Source organism: Lepus europaeus, chromosome 7, assembly GCF_033115175.1.
Source record: "Lepus europaeus isolate LE1 chromosome 7, mLepTim1.pri, whole genome shotgun sequence".
NCBI classification, from domain to species: domain Eukaryota; kingdom Metazoa; phylum Chordata; class Mammalia; order Lagomorpha; family Leporidae; genus Lepus; species Lepus europaeus.
In genome coordinates, this window is record NC_084833.1 from 95,357,540 (window position 1) to 95,373,952 (window position 16,413).

The 16,413-nt window shown below is 41.7% G+C and overlaps 1 protein-coding gene across 1 annotated transcript in view; it reads right to left on the bottom strand.

The window, feature by feature from the left end:
- GUCY1A2 (guanylate cyclase 1 soluble subunit alpha 2) overlaps positions 1 to 16,413 on the bottom strand; it is a 364,010-nt gene that overhangs the window by 318,671 nt on the left and 28,926 nt on the right. The window contains exon 2 of the mRNA XM_062198341.1: positions 5,750 to 5,811. Coding sequence (XP_062054325.1) covers positions 5,750 to 5,811 — 62 coding nt within the window. The remainder of the gene's footprint in view (positions 1 to 5,749; positions 5,812 to 16,413) is intronic.

A 16,413-nucleotide genomic window follows, 5' to 3' on the forward strand; every position in this document is an offset into this window, starting at 1 on the left:
AAGAGACTTGGAAAGGATAGACCAGGAAGACAAAGTGGAAGACAATCAACAAGGGGCTGGCGCTGTGGCATCATCGGCTAAGCCTCCGCCTACAGTGTTGGCATCCCATATGGGCACCGGTTTGAGTCCTGGCTGCTCCTCTTCCAATTCAGCTCTCTGCTATGGCCTTGGAAATCAGTAGAAGATGGCCCAAGTGCTTGATCCCTTGTACCCATGTGGCAGATCTAGAAGAAGCTCCTGGCTTCAGATCACCCCAGCTCTGGCTATTGCAGTCATTTGAGGAGTGAACCAGAAGATTGAATACCTCTTTCTCTGTTTCTCCCTCCCTGTCTGTAACTCTACCACTCAAACAAAATTAAAAAAAAAAAAGGCAATCAATAAAAACTGAAATGCAGAAGAGATACTGAGAGTGGTAGGAATAAGTCAACCAATGTAATGATAACCTTGTCTATCAGCTGCTATACTATTTTACATGACTATATAATTTAATACATTACTATCACAAGTTTTTCATTTAATCTTCACCCTAACCCTGTTATTCCCATTTTAAGAGAAAACTGAAGCTTATTGGAATATCTGCTTTGAGTTCTGGTTCTCTGCTTCTAATCCAACGTTCTGTTAATGTGCTTCCCGGGAAGTAGCTATAGTGTCTCAAGTACCCAAGTGGGAGACCCAGATGGCATTCTTGGCTCCTGGCATTGACCTGGTTCCTCCATGGCTGTTGCAGGCATCAGAGGAGTTAAGCTGCAGATAAAAGATTTCTCTCTCTCTCTCTTTCTCTCTGTGTGTATATGTGTGCTTCTCTCTCTACTTGTATGTCTCTCATCATTTAAGATCAAATGAAAACAGGCCGGCACCATGGCTTAACAGGCTAATCCTCCGCCTTGCGGCGTCAGCACACTGGGTTCTAGTCCCGGTTGGGGCGCAGGATTCTATCCCAGTTGCCCCTCTTCCAGGCCAGCTCTCTGCTATGGCCCGGGAAGGCAGTGGAGGATGGCCCAAGTCCTTGGGCCCTGCACCTGCATGGGAGACCAGGAGAAGCGCCTGGCTCCTGGCTTCGGATCAGGGAGATCCACTGGCCGCAGCGGCCATTGGAGGGTGAACCAACGGCAAAAAGGAAGACCTTTCTCTCTGTCTCTCTCTCACTATCCACTCTGCCTGTCAAAAAAAAAAAAAAAAAAAGATAAAATGAAAACAAATAATTGTTTCTTAAAAAAGAACTAATATAGGGGTCGGCACTGTGGCACAGTGGGTTAAAGCCCTGGCCTGGGGCGCCGGCATCCCATATGGGCACCAGTTCGAGACCCAGGTGCTCCACTTCCGATCCAGCTCTGTGCTATGACCTGGGAAAGCAGTGGAGGATGGCCCAAGTCCTTGGGCCCCTGCACCCATGTGGGAGACCTGGAAGAAGCTCCTGGCTCCTGGCTTTGGATCAGCGCAGCTCTCGCCACTGTGGCCAATTGGGGAGTGAACCAGCAGATGGAAAACCTCTCTCTCTCTCTCTCTCTCTCTCTGCCTCTCCTTTTCTAACTCTTAACTTTCAAGTAAATAAATCTTTAAAAAAAAATAAAGAATAAGTCATGCAAACATCTGGGGACACAGCATTCCAAGCCAATGAAACACTATGTGCAAAGACCCTTAAGCTAAGCTTGGTGGAATCAAGAAACCAACTTGCAGTGTCAGCATCCCATATGGATGCTGGTTCATGTCCTGGCTGCTCCTCCTCTGATCCAGTTATCTACTATAGCCTGGGAAAGGAGTGGAGGGCAGCCCAAGTGCTTTGGTACAGCTCTGTACCTGTGTGGGAGACCCAGATGAAGCTCCTGGCGCCTGGCTTTGGATTGGCCCAGCTCTGCAGTTGCAGTCATTTGGGGAGTGAACCAGCAGATGGAAGACCTCTCTCTGTCTCTACCTCTCTCTGTAACTCTCTCAAATAAATAAAATCATAAAAATATTTTATTATCTCAATTATACAGTTTAAAGCAGGGGTTTCAAAGTTGGACTAGCAAAGTCAGCATTCCCTGGGAACTTGTTGGAACTGCCAGTTATTAAGCCTGACTGGGACATACTGAATCACAAACTCTAAGAGTAGGTCCCAGCAATCTGTGTTTTAACAATCCTGCCAGGTGATTCTGATACACATAGAGAAGCACTGGTTTTAAGTAAGACAGTGGCATGATCTAATTTTTCGACCACTCTGCTGTGATGAAATTACAACGTTAGGGAACAGGAGAAGAGGCCAGAAAACTAGATTGTAATGTCTCACTGAGAGACGATGGATGATAACAGTAAGATGAAGAGAAGATTTATCACACTGCACGAATTATTTCAACACTCATTTTCCCAACTTGAATGATTTCTCTTAATAAAGAACAAGAGGATGGGTAATTTAAAGAGTAGGATAAACGTTTCAAGATAAAGCAGCTGTGGTAGAGAGAGGCTACCTTACTCTAACGAGAGGCTCTCCATCAGTTGCTCCCTCTCAGTCCTTGCATCTGTGACCCTTGGAGCAGCTGCTCCCAGCATTCACATCTAGACCCTGGGAGAGGAAAAAAGCTTCAGAGCTTCTATGGGCAATCAGGACAATAATTCAAGGAGCAGAATTACACAGTCCTGGATCTCTGACAAATGCAGCAGATCTAAGGGCAGAGTTTGAAAGGAGAGGAAAGGGACAAAGAAGAAGTCAGTGATTAGAGGCTTAATTACTGCAGGTCTTCTCTCCTATGTGGAAGCTGAAAAAGTCCGTGTGAAAGTAGAATGATGATTACCAGAGGCTGGGGAAGGTAGAGGGGAGGAGGAGGGAGGGAGGGTGGTAACAGGTAGCAAACAGAGATAGGAGGAAGGTTGTTTTTTTTTAATAAACTTATTTAATTAAACTTATTTAATTCCATTTTCCTGAACATTTTTAAACACTTATTTCAAAGGCACAGTTACAGAGAGAAAGGGAGAGGCAGAGCAAGAGAGAGAGTGAGAGAGCGAGAGACAGAGAATTAATCTTCCCTCAACTGCTTCATTCCCCAAGATGGCCACAACAGGCCAGGAGCTTCTTCCAGGTCTCCCACGTGGGTGCAGGGCCCAAGCACTTGGGCCATCTTCCACGGCTTTCCCAGGAAAATTATTGGGGAGCTGGATCAGAAGTGGATCAGCTGGGACTCAAACTGGCACCCAGGAGCAAAGAGTTCTTGTGTTCTGCAGTGCAGTGGAGTGACTATACTTCACAATAACCTATTTTATAAATTTTATCAAGAACTAGAAGAGAGGAGCTCAACAGCTTCAAACATAAATGACAAAGAGATGGTAATGCTAATTATTACGATTTGATCAGTGCACACTGTATGCATGTATTAAAATATCACAATATATGCAATCATTGCATATTAATTAAAAATAATAATAAAGAGAAGGTCTAGTTCATATGTCACCTGTCCTGATTCATGGTCTCAACCTAAAAGCTGAATTACTTCAACACAAGCCATAGGAAAGCTCAACCCCTCAGGTCCCCAAACATATGTAAAATAATGCATGTCAGCACTTGTTCTCAACTACATGAAATCCATTTAACTGTTCAAAACACATCCCTTTACACTGAAATAAAAAGTCTTCAATTGTGTTTCCTGAAGAGGAACAACACCGAGGTGTGAATACATTTTAGTCCAAGTGTTAGTAACATTAGCTGCTCTCCTTCAGTTTTGAAAAGAGAAATAAAAACAAGGGTAGCGTCAAAGACAAAAGAGGGGGTCAGGGAAGCCTCATGATGAGGGCAAAGGCAAGACAATCAAGAATGGCAAATCTGACAAAGTCACTGCCACTGGCCTTTTTCTTCTCCATCAGCAGGAGGACAAATAAAGGCAGTGGGCAAAGCTACTTTAAGTCCTCGAAGTCCATCAACACCCAAGCAGAAACACGCTAGCCCAGCTATGGGGATCAGAGACACTTCTCTACACTGCAGTAGAATTCTGTTTTCTTTACATTGTGTCTGCCATAAACAAAGTAGGAAAACACCATTTAGGCAATAAATAGTCACAGGTTATGTCTACACAGAGAAGCCCGAGGCAGGTAGTTTTGCAAGAACCCCATCCTCCTAATGGATTGCTGAATGTATTTTGGTTCTATTTTGATCATATTGTAAGAGTCCCACTCTAATTTGCCTTGAACACATAGGTTAATTCACAAAACAGACTATGTATCATCATTTACTATTAATTTCAAAACAGTACATTCAGAAAATGATTCGAGTTTGATGACTGGCACTGTCACATAAAGATTAATAACAATGATAAACATAAAGCAAACAGATATGTAGTGCTTACCAAACTGTTCTAATATATTAACTAAGTTAATCCAACCACCATACTTCGAAAAGAGCAAATTCAATGAGAATGAATATTTTTATTTTAGAATGTGTGGGGAAAGATTAATTTAGTATTCCTTATCTCCACTAGGATAAATCATTTGAAATCACTAATGGCCTCAAACTCAGTCATTTTAGGAGTTTAAATATGTTTTTCGTCATATTGCACTCCTGAGGATTAGTGTGACAAAGTTTCAAAACAATTCCCTTTGAAATGACAATTAACATAGTCATCAAGCACTTAAAGTATATGACGTTGTGCCAGGTACTGAGGTTACTTTTCAGAGTTTTCTTTTTCTTCTGTTTTTGTAAAAAATAATTGTATTACATCCTAACACCAAAAATATACTCTTGATCCCCGTGACAAGCACCATTAACTATAAATGTCAAATGATTCCTAACAGCATTTCAAAACATAACACTGTTGAATTTTGACTCTTTAGAAGTTCTTAAATATTACAAAAGTAAATCACTTTGGCATATAGTGAGTAATAGCAGGGAAAATGAAAAACATAAGTTGATACATTATTCCTAATATCAGTAAATTCAGTTTAAAAAACTAGGTTGCAAGTCAAAGTAACCTTAGGCTTTTGTATAAGTGTTCTTCCAAAAATTAATAGAAAATGCATTAAAAACTATACATGTATAGAAAAAATTCTGTACCAAATTAAACTTAATTTTTCCACAAATGTTTTAAGGAATTCTCATATTTCCCCATGCTTTACCTCATAGCTAATCAAAGGCATACCTTAAACTCATTTGGAGCTGTCTTCATAAAATATTTTTATTGAATATCTCATTTAATCATGACACCTAATCCTTGAGTTACTATTATCATCATCATGTTTTACAAAAAAGATGTAGTTGCTTATTAAAAGCTCTGTGTGACAGTGAGTCCTCAAATTCCTTTCTTTTGACCTAAAGTCCTCTTGCTTTATACTTTACCACAACCACTATGAGAAATGAGGGATAATAAAGAAATATGTAAAACCTGACTCCAGCTAAACCAAGATCTCCCATTTACCTGTGTTAACTTAGTAGTGATTTTGATTAAGTTCTACTGAAGGGTTCCAAAATCCCAAATTCTCCCAGTTCATACCAGTAAACCTGACCAGATAAGCAATACAGATGTTGAGGTTGTTTAAATGACTGGGTAAGAACACAAGCAGGGAAAAAATTAAAAATGGTAAAAGGGAATTCAGTTTAAAAAAACTAAACACCATAAGCCAAAGGAAATCACTCCAAGGGATCCCATTAGGCCCCACCCAGATTATGATATCCTAGCCACTATCAGATAAGGATGATCTTGAGAACATAAAACTACATGCTCAACAACTCTATTTGAGCAAATACATTTAATTTCTCCCTAATCGTGAAAAAAAAAATTTTTTTACTTACCCAATCACTTGATGCTCATAATACTTCAAGGTCCTCTTGAGAGTTTGCTGGATTATTTGAGGCTACAGAATAACAACAATAATATATTAGCAAAATCAGTGCCATTCTCATTCTGAGCATCTAGGAAAATACACAGCTTCTCACCATTATTAACCCTTTTGCCTCGTTCCATGTGCTTTCCCCCACAGGAACTAACATGAGGCACTCAGCAGTTGCCCAGAATCTCCCAGTTGCAAGTAGGGTAGGATTTCTTTGCCATATTTTTTCCAATATTTTTTAAGAGTTCTTAAGTGCAACAAAATACTCATTGGCTATGTACAATAAACCCAGTCCCTGGGAATAAGTAGTGAGCGAGTGGATACTGCAGAAACAGACCACTGGTTCCCCCTTCCAGGTGCATGTATTCTGCAGGAGGGAATGGCCAAGCAAAACAAAAGGGCACATCTTCATATTTTCTATTACAGTTTAGCAAATCATTCAAGGATGGTCTAGCAAGCAGCAATAAACTGAGTTCAAATACATTTATAAGAAGAGATGTCTTTAGACATAGGTAATCTTCCTTCACTTCTGTACCCAAAAGGGCTAACAGAAAGACTGAAGCAGATGGGAAGTAGGTGGTCCAGGGCCCCAACCACCGCTTCGAGTAACAGTGAACCTGACTTCAATATTCCAGGAGATTTCAAGCCAGGCTTCTTTCTAGAAGCTTCCAAAAGGAGCTACAGTGTTTGAGGAGAAAAACAAAAAACAAACAAAATAACAGGCTCTGCTGATAATTTCTAAGCAGCTCATGACTGAATTTTATAATCCTTTCTTCTGCATGACATCTCAAGATTGAATTTCTTAATCCCAGACCAAGAAGCTGTTAGGCTTCTTGAAGCAACAGAGCCCAATCTTGGAGTTTCATACTAAGAGGGCCATGAATGGAACATAAAGATCCTAGAACACAATTTTATTAAGAAGTTATAACAAGAATCAAATTCTCAGTGCCAAGAGAGTGAATGTTTCAAATAAACACTTGAGTCAATCAAGCAGGAAAAGCAATCAAAAGGTTATTAAATGACTGATTCACTGTGGCCAAGGATGAATTTTAGGGGAATACAATGATGGCAACATACACACTTCAAAATCCGAAGCAGCATGGTGACGGTAATCTCATGTGCTGCTAATTACCTGCACAAACCTAGTGTCTCCAAACAGGTCATCTGCAGCAACAATGTAGCACAGCGCAGGTATCTAAAAAGCAGTGAGTAAATACCACTAATCTAATCACTGATCCTTTCATGTGGCTGTCTTAAAAATAATTTAAAGGAAGGGCTGGTACTGTGACGTAGCAGGCTAAGCCTATGCCTGTGGTGCCGGCATCCATATGGGAGCCAGTTCGAGTTCCAACTGTTCCTATTCCAGCTCTCTGCTGTGGCCTGAAAAACCAGTAGGAGACGGCCCAACTCCTTGGGCCCCTGCACCTACATGGGAGACCTGGAAGAACCTCCCGGCTCCTGGCTTCAGATCAGCCCAGCTCCAGCCATCTCAGCCATTTAGACAGTAAACCAGCAATTCCAAGACCTCTCTCTCTTTGTAATTCTACCTCTCAAATAAGTAAATAAATCTTAAAACAATAATAATTTAAAGGAAACCCCAGAAGTCGATTTCAAATTTCACTTGGACTCACTACATGTTCACCTTTATTTAGGATAGACGGAACAATTTCCCTACTTACCTCCCCTCTTCAAACCTCTAACATCCTCCTTGACAGGAAATGGTTATTTTCTAGTTAGAGAAAAGCGAGTTTAATTGACATCAGGGGCACCAACTGAGATCCATTCTATATTCCCATGTGGGAGAACACTGCCATGGTGCAAATCGCATGCCCAGACATATCCTTCACATTAGCCAAGCCAATGCACCAGTGAATTTAAAGGAGACTGCCTTGTTCAGAGAAACAAGAGGGAAACGCCTTTCACCAGCTGTTTTTCATTTATACCAGGTTGAAAAGATGCACATGCCCTCAAACTGGCACAGGAGTTTCTACTCATTAGGATAGAACCAAAGCAGAGTACATGGGATGCACCTAAGAAAAGAAAAACAACTCCTGAACTAAGCAGCAGTGGAGTAGTTGTGAAATCAAAAGAGAAGGAAGCAGGCACAGCAGTCCTGGTGCACATTAAAAACTTGCCTTACAGCCCAACCGACGGCCAGCCTACACCACATCATTATCAGTCAGCGGCTCCGTACCCCTGGGAGCTGAGCCTCTTGCACTGGTGTGGCAGTTTCTGAGCTAAAATAACTTTCCCTTTGGCAACATGCCCCCAAAGCAGTGAATAGCCACAGAGGGATTATCCTTCCAATAACCTCTGGTCACAAAACATGGAACAGAAAGCAGGAACAACAGTGCACAGGGCCAGTTAAGCCCAGAATGACCTCATTTGCACAAAGGACATTTTTTTCCTATAGCAGGAATTTCCTAGTTATTAAAAAGGACATATTTGTGAAAGGAGTCGAGGCTTTAAGAGAGCTAGCTTTTTTCTTATATGAAGCAATTAGTTCCACTCCCAGTAGGAATTAAATCTGCAGTTTCCAAATACATTAAAAGGAAATGTTCTCTGGACACAATCAACAAGCTTCAAGTTGGTAAAGCATTTGTGCACACCCTGTTGCTTGCCAACAAGTGCATGCATTCTAGCATCTAAACCTCAAGCATAGGGGTTGAATACAGAATATCTCCTAGAAACCAAGGCAGACTTCCATTCAATCCTGACCTGACAAAATGTTCTCTCCCATCTTCTTCAGCATTTAGCCAATTGCCTCAACTCACACTCTCTCGTTCTCTCTCTTTTTTTTTTTTCCTTGACAGGCAGAGTTAGAGAGAGACAGAGAGAAAGGATCCAGGTGCTTCTCCTGGTCTCCCATGCGGATGCGGGGCCCAAGCACCTGGGCCATCCTCCACTGCACTCCCGGGCCACAGCAGAGAGCTGGCCTGGAAGAGAAGCAACCGGGACTAGAACCTGGGGTGCCAGCACCGCAGGCGGAGGATTAGCCTAGTGAATCGTGGTGCTGGCCTCAAATCACACTCTTGCAAGTGAGACATCTTCATATAATCTTGGGGTCTCTCTGACTTGAGTAAAAAGTAGGGGCCAATGCTGTGGCATAATAAGCTAGGTCTCCACCTGAGTGCCAGCATCCCATATGGGCGCTGATTCATGTCCTGGCTGCTCCTCTTCCTATCCAGCTCTTTCCTATGACCTGGGAAAGTTGTAGAAGATGGCCCAAGTACTTAGGCCCCTGCACCTGTGTAGGAGACCCAGAAGAAGCTCCTGGCTCCTGGCTTTGGTTCTGCCCAGCTCCAATCATTGCAGCCATTTGGGAAGTGAACCAGCAGGTGGAAGACTCTCTCTCTCTCCCTCTTTCTGTCTATAACTCTCTCTCTCTCAGATAAATAAGTAAAATCTTTCTACAAAAAGGACAAAGGCACACACATGCACTGAGGCCTTCAAAAGGAGTGACTTCTGCCCTGAAGGTGACTGCATCTATTTCTTCAACAAGTCTCCACATATGCAACTGAGGCAAAGTAACGTCAATTGGTGGAAGAAGCAAAGCCTTCGGAGACACACAGACTTTCTAGCTTCTTTAATAGCACAACTCTGTTACTAAAAAACACCACTTGACTTTCCACAGACCAGTATGTTATCCTCTTGTGCATATCTATCATTTCCTTTAAGAAATTTAGCAAGATGATTTAGAAAAGAGGATCTGAGATCAAACTCAGTTCAAAAGCAAGCGCTGTGACTCACTAGCTTGATGAGCTTGAACAATTTAAGCATTCTGAAATAGAAGCCCCTATGTGTACCTTATTTTTATAGGAATTAGTTGAAATAATAAAAGCACAGTCTATGGTGCTTAGTAGGTACATAATAAATGACAGTTACGGCCACGCTGAACTGCAAAACATGGGCCCCACCCTCAAGAGTCTCATAATCTAGTGGAGGAACACAAGGCTTAGTTTAGGAAACACATTCCACAAGTACAAGATACCAGGATCCCATCACCAAAATGAAAGTCGATAGAGTTGGTTCCAATTCCTGTACACAGAAGGGGAAAAAAAAAAAAGAATTGCAACCTAATTTATAAGTATTTCCAGTGATACATTTATATTAGTCCAAGGAGTGACATAAGCAGAATTCTCAAAATTAAGATGAACATAGAGCTAAACCAAGACCTCCAAGTGTGAAGACATTGAAGCACCATAGCCAAGATCAAGTTCCCCAGCAGGATCAGGCATCGTGATACAGTGGGTTAAGCCACAGCTTGAGACTCACACATCCAAAAATGCCAGTTTAGAGTCCAGGCTACCCTGTGCTTTTGATCCAGTTTCCTGCTAAAGCAGCAGATGATGGCCCAAGTACTGGGTTTCTGCTGCCAATTTGGGAGACCTGGCTTGGCCCCGCCTGGCTGTTGTAGGCATCTGGGGGGAGTGAACCAGTGGACGGGAGATTCTCTTTCTCTCTATCACTCTCCCCTTCTCTCTCTTTCTCTCTCTCTTCCTTCCTCTCTTCTGTCACTCTGCCTTTCAAATAAGTAAATATATTTTTTAAAAGACCTCTGGTATTATTATTCTTTACAGAGAGTAAGAATCAGTCCATGAAACTCCTTCCTTGAACACAAAGAATGTGAGCAGGAGAGCTATGTGGCTTAATAATCTCACAGTCCTATCCTGGAGGATCCAATAGACAAGGATGGAGAAGGCAACAGAATCTACTGTTACATCATTAAAAAAAAAAAAAAAAAAAAGCCTGTGATTTTTCTCTGCTTCCCCCAAGCTAAGATACAGCGGCCTCCAATTGTCCTGACTCAGCGCAAAGAACCAATGGCCAGGAAGACAGCTGGAAAGAGAAACTTCCATCTCTGCCCTGCACAAGTGTTTTCTGGGACTCAGCACACAAAAACTTCCACCACGTGGAACCACCTCTAATCTCATTTACGGCTTCACTCTACCAGGCTAGCAGTGACTGATCCCCACAGACAAAAGGTTAAGCTCATGAAAGGTCACCGGACCCAAACAGCAGGTCATGAAACAGTCTCAACAGAACCACAGATACTATCCCTAAAAGCGTGGGAGGAAGCAGTTCCCAGCAGCTGGCCCTGAAGGCTCAGACAGTCCTGGTGAGGCTCCCACACAGTCCCTGCTCTGTATATCCAAGCCAGATGGCACGCGGATCAGGCAGGAGGCAGAGTCAAGAGAAGTGTGTGTGTGTGTATATGTGTGGTGTGAAACACAGTTGTCATTGCACAGAGTACATGTGCATCTCAGTTTTACGCAAAGGGGCTGAGACTCAGGGAGGTTAACTAAGTACCACAAGATCACACACCCAGTAATATGTTACCGCATGCCAGGACTGGCTTCAAAAGGTGTCCTCTTTGCAGTAGATGCCCTGAGGGTCTCTCCCACCTTTCACGTGCTGTGATTCTATATTCTAATTTGTTACACACAGCATTGCATCATGGATAAAACCAGCCACAAGTAATTTTAAAACAAACTTTTGGAGGTAGGGGTTTGGGACAGTGGTTGATGGTCCTTACGATGCCCTCATCCCATACTGGAATGCCTGGTTTCAAGTCCCACTGCCACTTCCAATTTTACTTTCCTGCAAAGGTGCAGCTGAGAGGCAACAGTGATGGCTCAAGTACTTAAATCCCTGCCATCCACCTCGGAGATCTGGATTGAATTCTGGGCTCCCAGCTTCAGCCTGACAGTCCCAGGTGTTGCAAGCATTTGGGGAGTCAACCAGAGGATGAAACAACTCTCTCTCTCTCTCTCTCTCTTTGGCTTTCAAATAATATTAAATAAACACAATTTTCAACCTTCTCATTTCTGCTAAGTAACACATACCCCCCAGATACAGATTTAATGGAAACAATGCCTTTAAAGAAATGTCCATCTCATTTTATTTTTAAGTATGAGAAAATTACATATTAATGTCAGAAACTAAGCCTGCCTATTTAATAACTAATGCTTTGAGCCAGTGATTTTCAGCTGTCTGCACATTAAAATCACCTGAGTAAATATCTTTAAATACCATTGCCTTGGGGGCACCCCTTGATTTTCCAGTTCAGCTGTTTTCAGTTGATTCTAACGTGTAGTCAGAGCTGAAACCTTACTTTTAAGATACAAACATGATCAGTAAAACCAACTTTATCTAAATAAGTCAATATTAATGAGAAATATTTCTTTATTGAAATATCAGAAGTACACCACGAGATGTTCACTCATAACTGCTAAATTCAAACAGTCCCATTATCTGTCACTACAAGAATTTGTGCTCCTAAATCTGTATACAAAATGAAATAAATCAAATTTATTCACCTTAAATTTTTTTAAAGCACAAACCTAATAAAATATTTAATTTTTTTTAAAAAGAACTATATTGTTTAAAGTGCAGATCCTGGAGGCAGCAGTGATAGCTCATGGTCTGGCTGCCCAGCCATTGTGGGCATCTGGGGAACTGAACCAAAGGATGGAAGCTCTCTGTTTCTGTCTCCCTCTCCCCCTCTCTCCCTCTCCCCTGGCACAGACCTCAGCCAATGAAGTATACTAACTCCTTTGACCTTCACAGCTATATTATGAAATGGATGTTATTATTTTCCTCATTGTAAATGAAAGAACTGAGACATAGAATGTTTAAGTTGTCCTATGTCACACAGGTAAAATGGAGAAAACCAGGATTGAAACCCAAGGAATCTGGCTTCAGAATCCAAGCACAAACCTTCAGCTATATATACTGCAGGTAATAATGTTGTGTACTTGGTTGAGCACTTCACAGTTTTCATTTTTAATATATATTATCCAAGTTGATCTTTGCACTATCCAGTGAGGAAGTCAGACTAGTGTTATTATAACCATCTAACTAAATAAAAAGAAGCAAAATTAGAGAGATTAAGTGATCTACTCAATGTTAATGTCTTTTAGGTAGAAATCCTCTTTTACAAAAACAGCATCTCGCCGGCGCCGTGGCTCAACAGGCTAATCCTCCGCCTTGCGGCGCCGGCACACCGGGTTCTAGTCCCGGTCGGGGCACCGATCCTGTCCCGGTTGCCCCTCTTCCAGGCCAGCTCTCTGCTGTGGCTAGGGAGTGCAGTGGAGGATGGCCCAAGTCCTTGGGTCCTGCACCCCATGGGAGACCAGGAGAAGCACCTGGCTCCTGCCATCGGAACAGCGCGGTGCGCCGGCCGCAGCGCGCTACCGCGGCGGCCATTGGAGGGTGAACCAACGGCAAAAGGAAGACCTTTCTCTCTGTCTCTCTCTCTCTCACTGTCCATTCTGCCTGTCAAAAAAAAAAAAAACAGCATCTCTTTGCCTAGGAAGCTATCTTCAGTAAGAAGGCCTTTTTTCAATGTTAACATAAAATCAAAGAAACACATGTATTCAAATTAATGGACACACTTTATTTAAACCAAACCTTCTTAACAAGAAGAGCCATAGGCAAAATTGTAAAATAAGTTTTATCTTTAATGCACATCTACTTAATTTTCTCAGTTTCTGACTCACCTCTTTCCTTCTCTAGGCACACATCGTCTTTATACTGCCTTCTGATGGTCCAAATTTCTACCAAAAGAATTTAATTCCCAAAACAGGTATCTAAAAGCCATTCACTGCATATCTTCTTTCTTTCCATAATCAAAATCCCAAATGCCCCAGAAAGATGCCCTGATCTCAGGTGGTTCTCAGGAGAAATCCCATCTCCACTCCCTCAATGTACAGCCCTCAGTCCTGGCTAAGGTAGATGATGGGATCAATGGGCCTTTTGACCACATGTGAGACAGCCCACATCTCTAAGGGTAGAATTTTGGTAAAATAGGCTTGTGAGTGAAAGAGAAATTGGGGGAGCAAGGAACTCTTTCCACCATTCTGCAAATCACAATATGGAAAATTTTACGTTTTCCACAACATAAGAGTATTTTTCTTATTACAACACCTTATGCCAAATTCCATAATTTAATAAAAACATCTTTATAGCCAGGTCTACAGTGCCAATAGATCAAATTATATGATTGGTATTACTAATAAAGTAGTTAAAATAAGTTACTTCAAGCACCAATTTGCTTCTGAAAGTGGTATAAATGTAGCAATCATCAATATTACTAAGTATCCAGACATCATATTCATTTTCCCAGCCCCTGACTAAACTTACTACATATAAACAAAAAAAGATTGAAAATTAAATATAGAACTCTGAGTCAGGACTGCTGTGTTTCAAACCCAGCTGTACAACTGACCTTTTTATAAGTTTAGCCAAAATCTCTTCACCTGGGAATAGGAAACTTTGGGGGAAAATGCCTCCAATTCCCACCTTAAAAACATGGTTTTTAAGTTCATGGTTCTCAGGGTCATTTTCTTCTTCTTTGTGTGTGTGTGTGCTTTGTTTTTAGGAAGTGTAGTTTATTTATTTGAAAAGAAGAATACAGAGAGTGAGAGAGAGAGGCAGGAATAGAAACAAAGAGAAAGAGAGAAAGAGAGAAAGAGACATCTCCTATCTGCTGGTCCCCTCCTTAAATGCCTGCAACAGCTAGGACTGGGCCAAGCAGAAGCCAGGAACCCAGGACTCCATCCAGGTCTCCCATAGGGGTTGCAGGAACCCAAGTACTTTGGCTACCATCTGCTGCCTTACCAGGCACATTATCAGGAAGCTGGATCAGAAGCAGAGTAACCAGAACTCAAACCAGCACTCTGATATGGGAGGTGGGCATGACAAGCAGCAGCTTAACCCACAAAACCACAACACCTGCTTCTCAAGGTAATTTTCTAATACAACACTGCAAAGTTAAGCACTTGGAAATACAGAGACAGAACATATTTGCAATTAAAGCTTGTCTGAGTAGTCATAATGTCACCTTTTAGATGGATGGCAATTTTTCAGGAAAATTAGAATACCATTTCACAAATCAACATCACTAATTTGCTCAACAAAACTGATAACCCAGAGATTAACTACAAAGTGCTAAAAGTATGCCAAAGACCAGCGCCACGGCTCAATAGGCTAATCCTCTGCCTGCAGCTCCAGCACACCAGGTTCTAGTCCCGGTTGGGGCACCAGATTCTGTCCTAGTTGCCACTCTTCCAGTCCAGTTCTCTGCTGTGGCCAGGGAGTGCAGTGGAGGATGTCCCAAGTCCTTGGGCCCTGTACCCGCATGGGAGACCAGGAGGAAGCACCTGGCTCCTGGCTTCGGATCAGTGCGGCAGCCATTGGAGGGTGAACCAATGGCAAAAGGAAGACCTTTCTCTCTCTCTCTCTCTCTCTCTCTCTCTCTCTCTCTCTCTCACTGTGCACTCTGCCTGTCAAAATAATAAAATAAAAATTAAAATAAAAAAATGTGCGCCAAAGAAAAAAGGGGAAAGCTAGAGATACATATAACGTAATTAGAGCTCTTCCCCCCCAATACCAGTTGAACAACACCAGGATTTCATCCAATTTCTGCATTACCCTTCTTGGGAATATTTGAGCTACCTCATGAGAGCCTAGGATAAAGACTGGCACTTTAGAAAGGGATTCAAACCCATAACCTTTGCCTTAATAGAAGTGTGTTCTAATAAACAAAGCACCATGGTTACCATCACTGTAATTACTGATTATAAGAGGATATACTTAATATAAAATTAGTGTGATAATTAAGAAAGTTTGCTTTCCGATATTTCCCTCTTTGTTACTTCACATTAATGCCTTTTGTAAAAGTCACTGAGCTTCCATTTGATACAAGACCTAAAACCATCAATATTAAGCTGAAAACACAGTAACTCTTTGAAGAGAAACAGATCTAAAAGGTGATTTATTTGGTCTTTCTTCTACCTTTAAGGAAGAGCACATTTAAGTCATTCAAGAATTTTGATGTTTTCAAAGCACTCCAGAGAATAACATTACCTTAAGTTTTATAATACTTCACAGCTTATAAAACACTTTTTTTTCTTTCATCCCATTAGATATTCACAGCAATGTCATGAATCTCAGATTTATTATACACATTTTGCAGATGAAAAAACTGAGAACCAGAAAGGTTAAAACGTTTTGCCTCAGATACAAAGCCAGAAAAGGCACCAACCCCCCAAGGACTTGGAGTTCAGAGGATCTTTCTGTCACAAATGATACTGGTAGCTTAACCGTAGTGACCATTAGGAAAGGCTTCCTTGGGTCCAACTGAAATTCTTTATCTCCTTTTTCTCTGTCTTTAATGGATATAAAACTGATGTTAACGAACTTTTTTCACATATTTCTAAATATTATTGTTAAACAAGTTCTGTTATAATCATGAACTTCTTAACACGATGGTTTTAGGAGACAGATCCTCACTGGTCACTATGTTGATCAATTTGGCTCACTCTGAATGAAATACTGACGAGGAAATAAGGCGAGCATTGCTTCTAAATAATTTCTCAGGAAAATAGATCATGCTATACCAAAAGCCTCCAGGGGAACATGGCTCCAGTCTTGAATCCCTAGGTCGAACAGAACCCCACAGAAGGCACAGGGCTGAGTTGGGCTACAAAGGGAAAAAAGGGTCGACTTTCCAGCTGAAACACTGCAATGGCAACTAACAAAGTGCTGAGAACTGAATGCCGAACACTGGGCTCAACGTGTTACAAGCATCCTCAAAATAATCCTGTAACACAGAAAAAATAT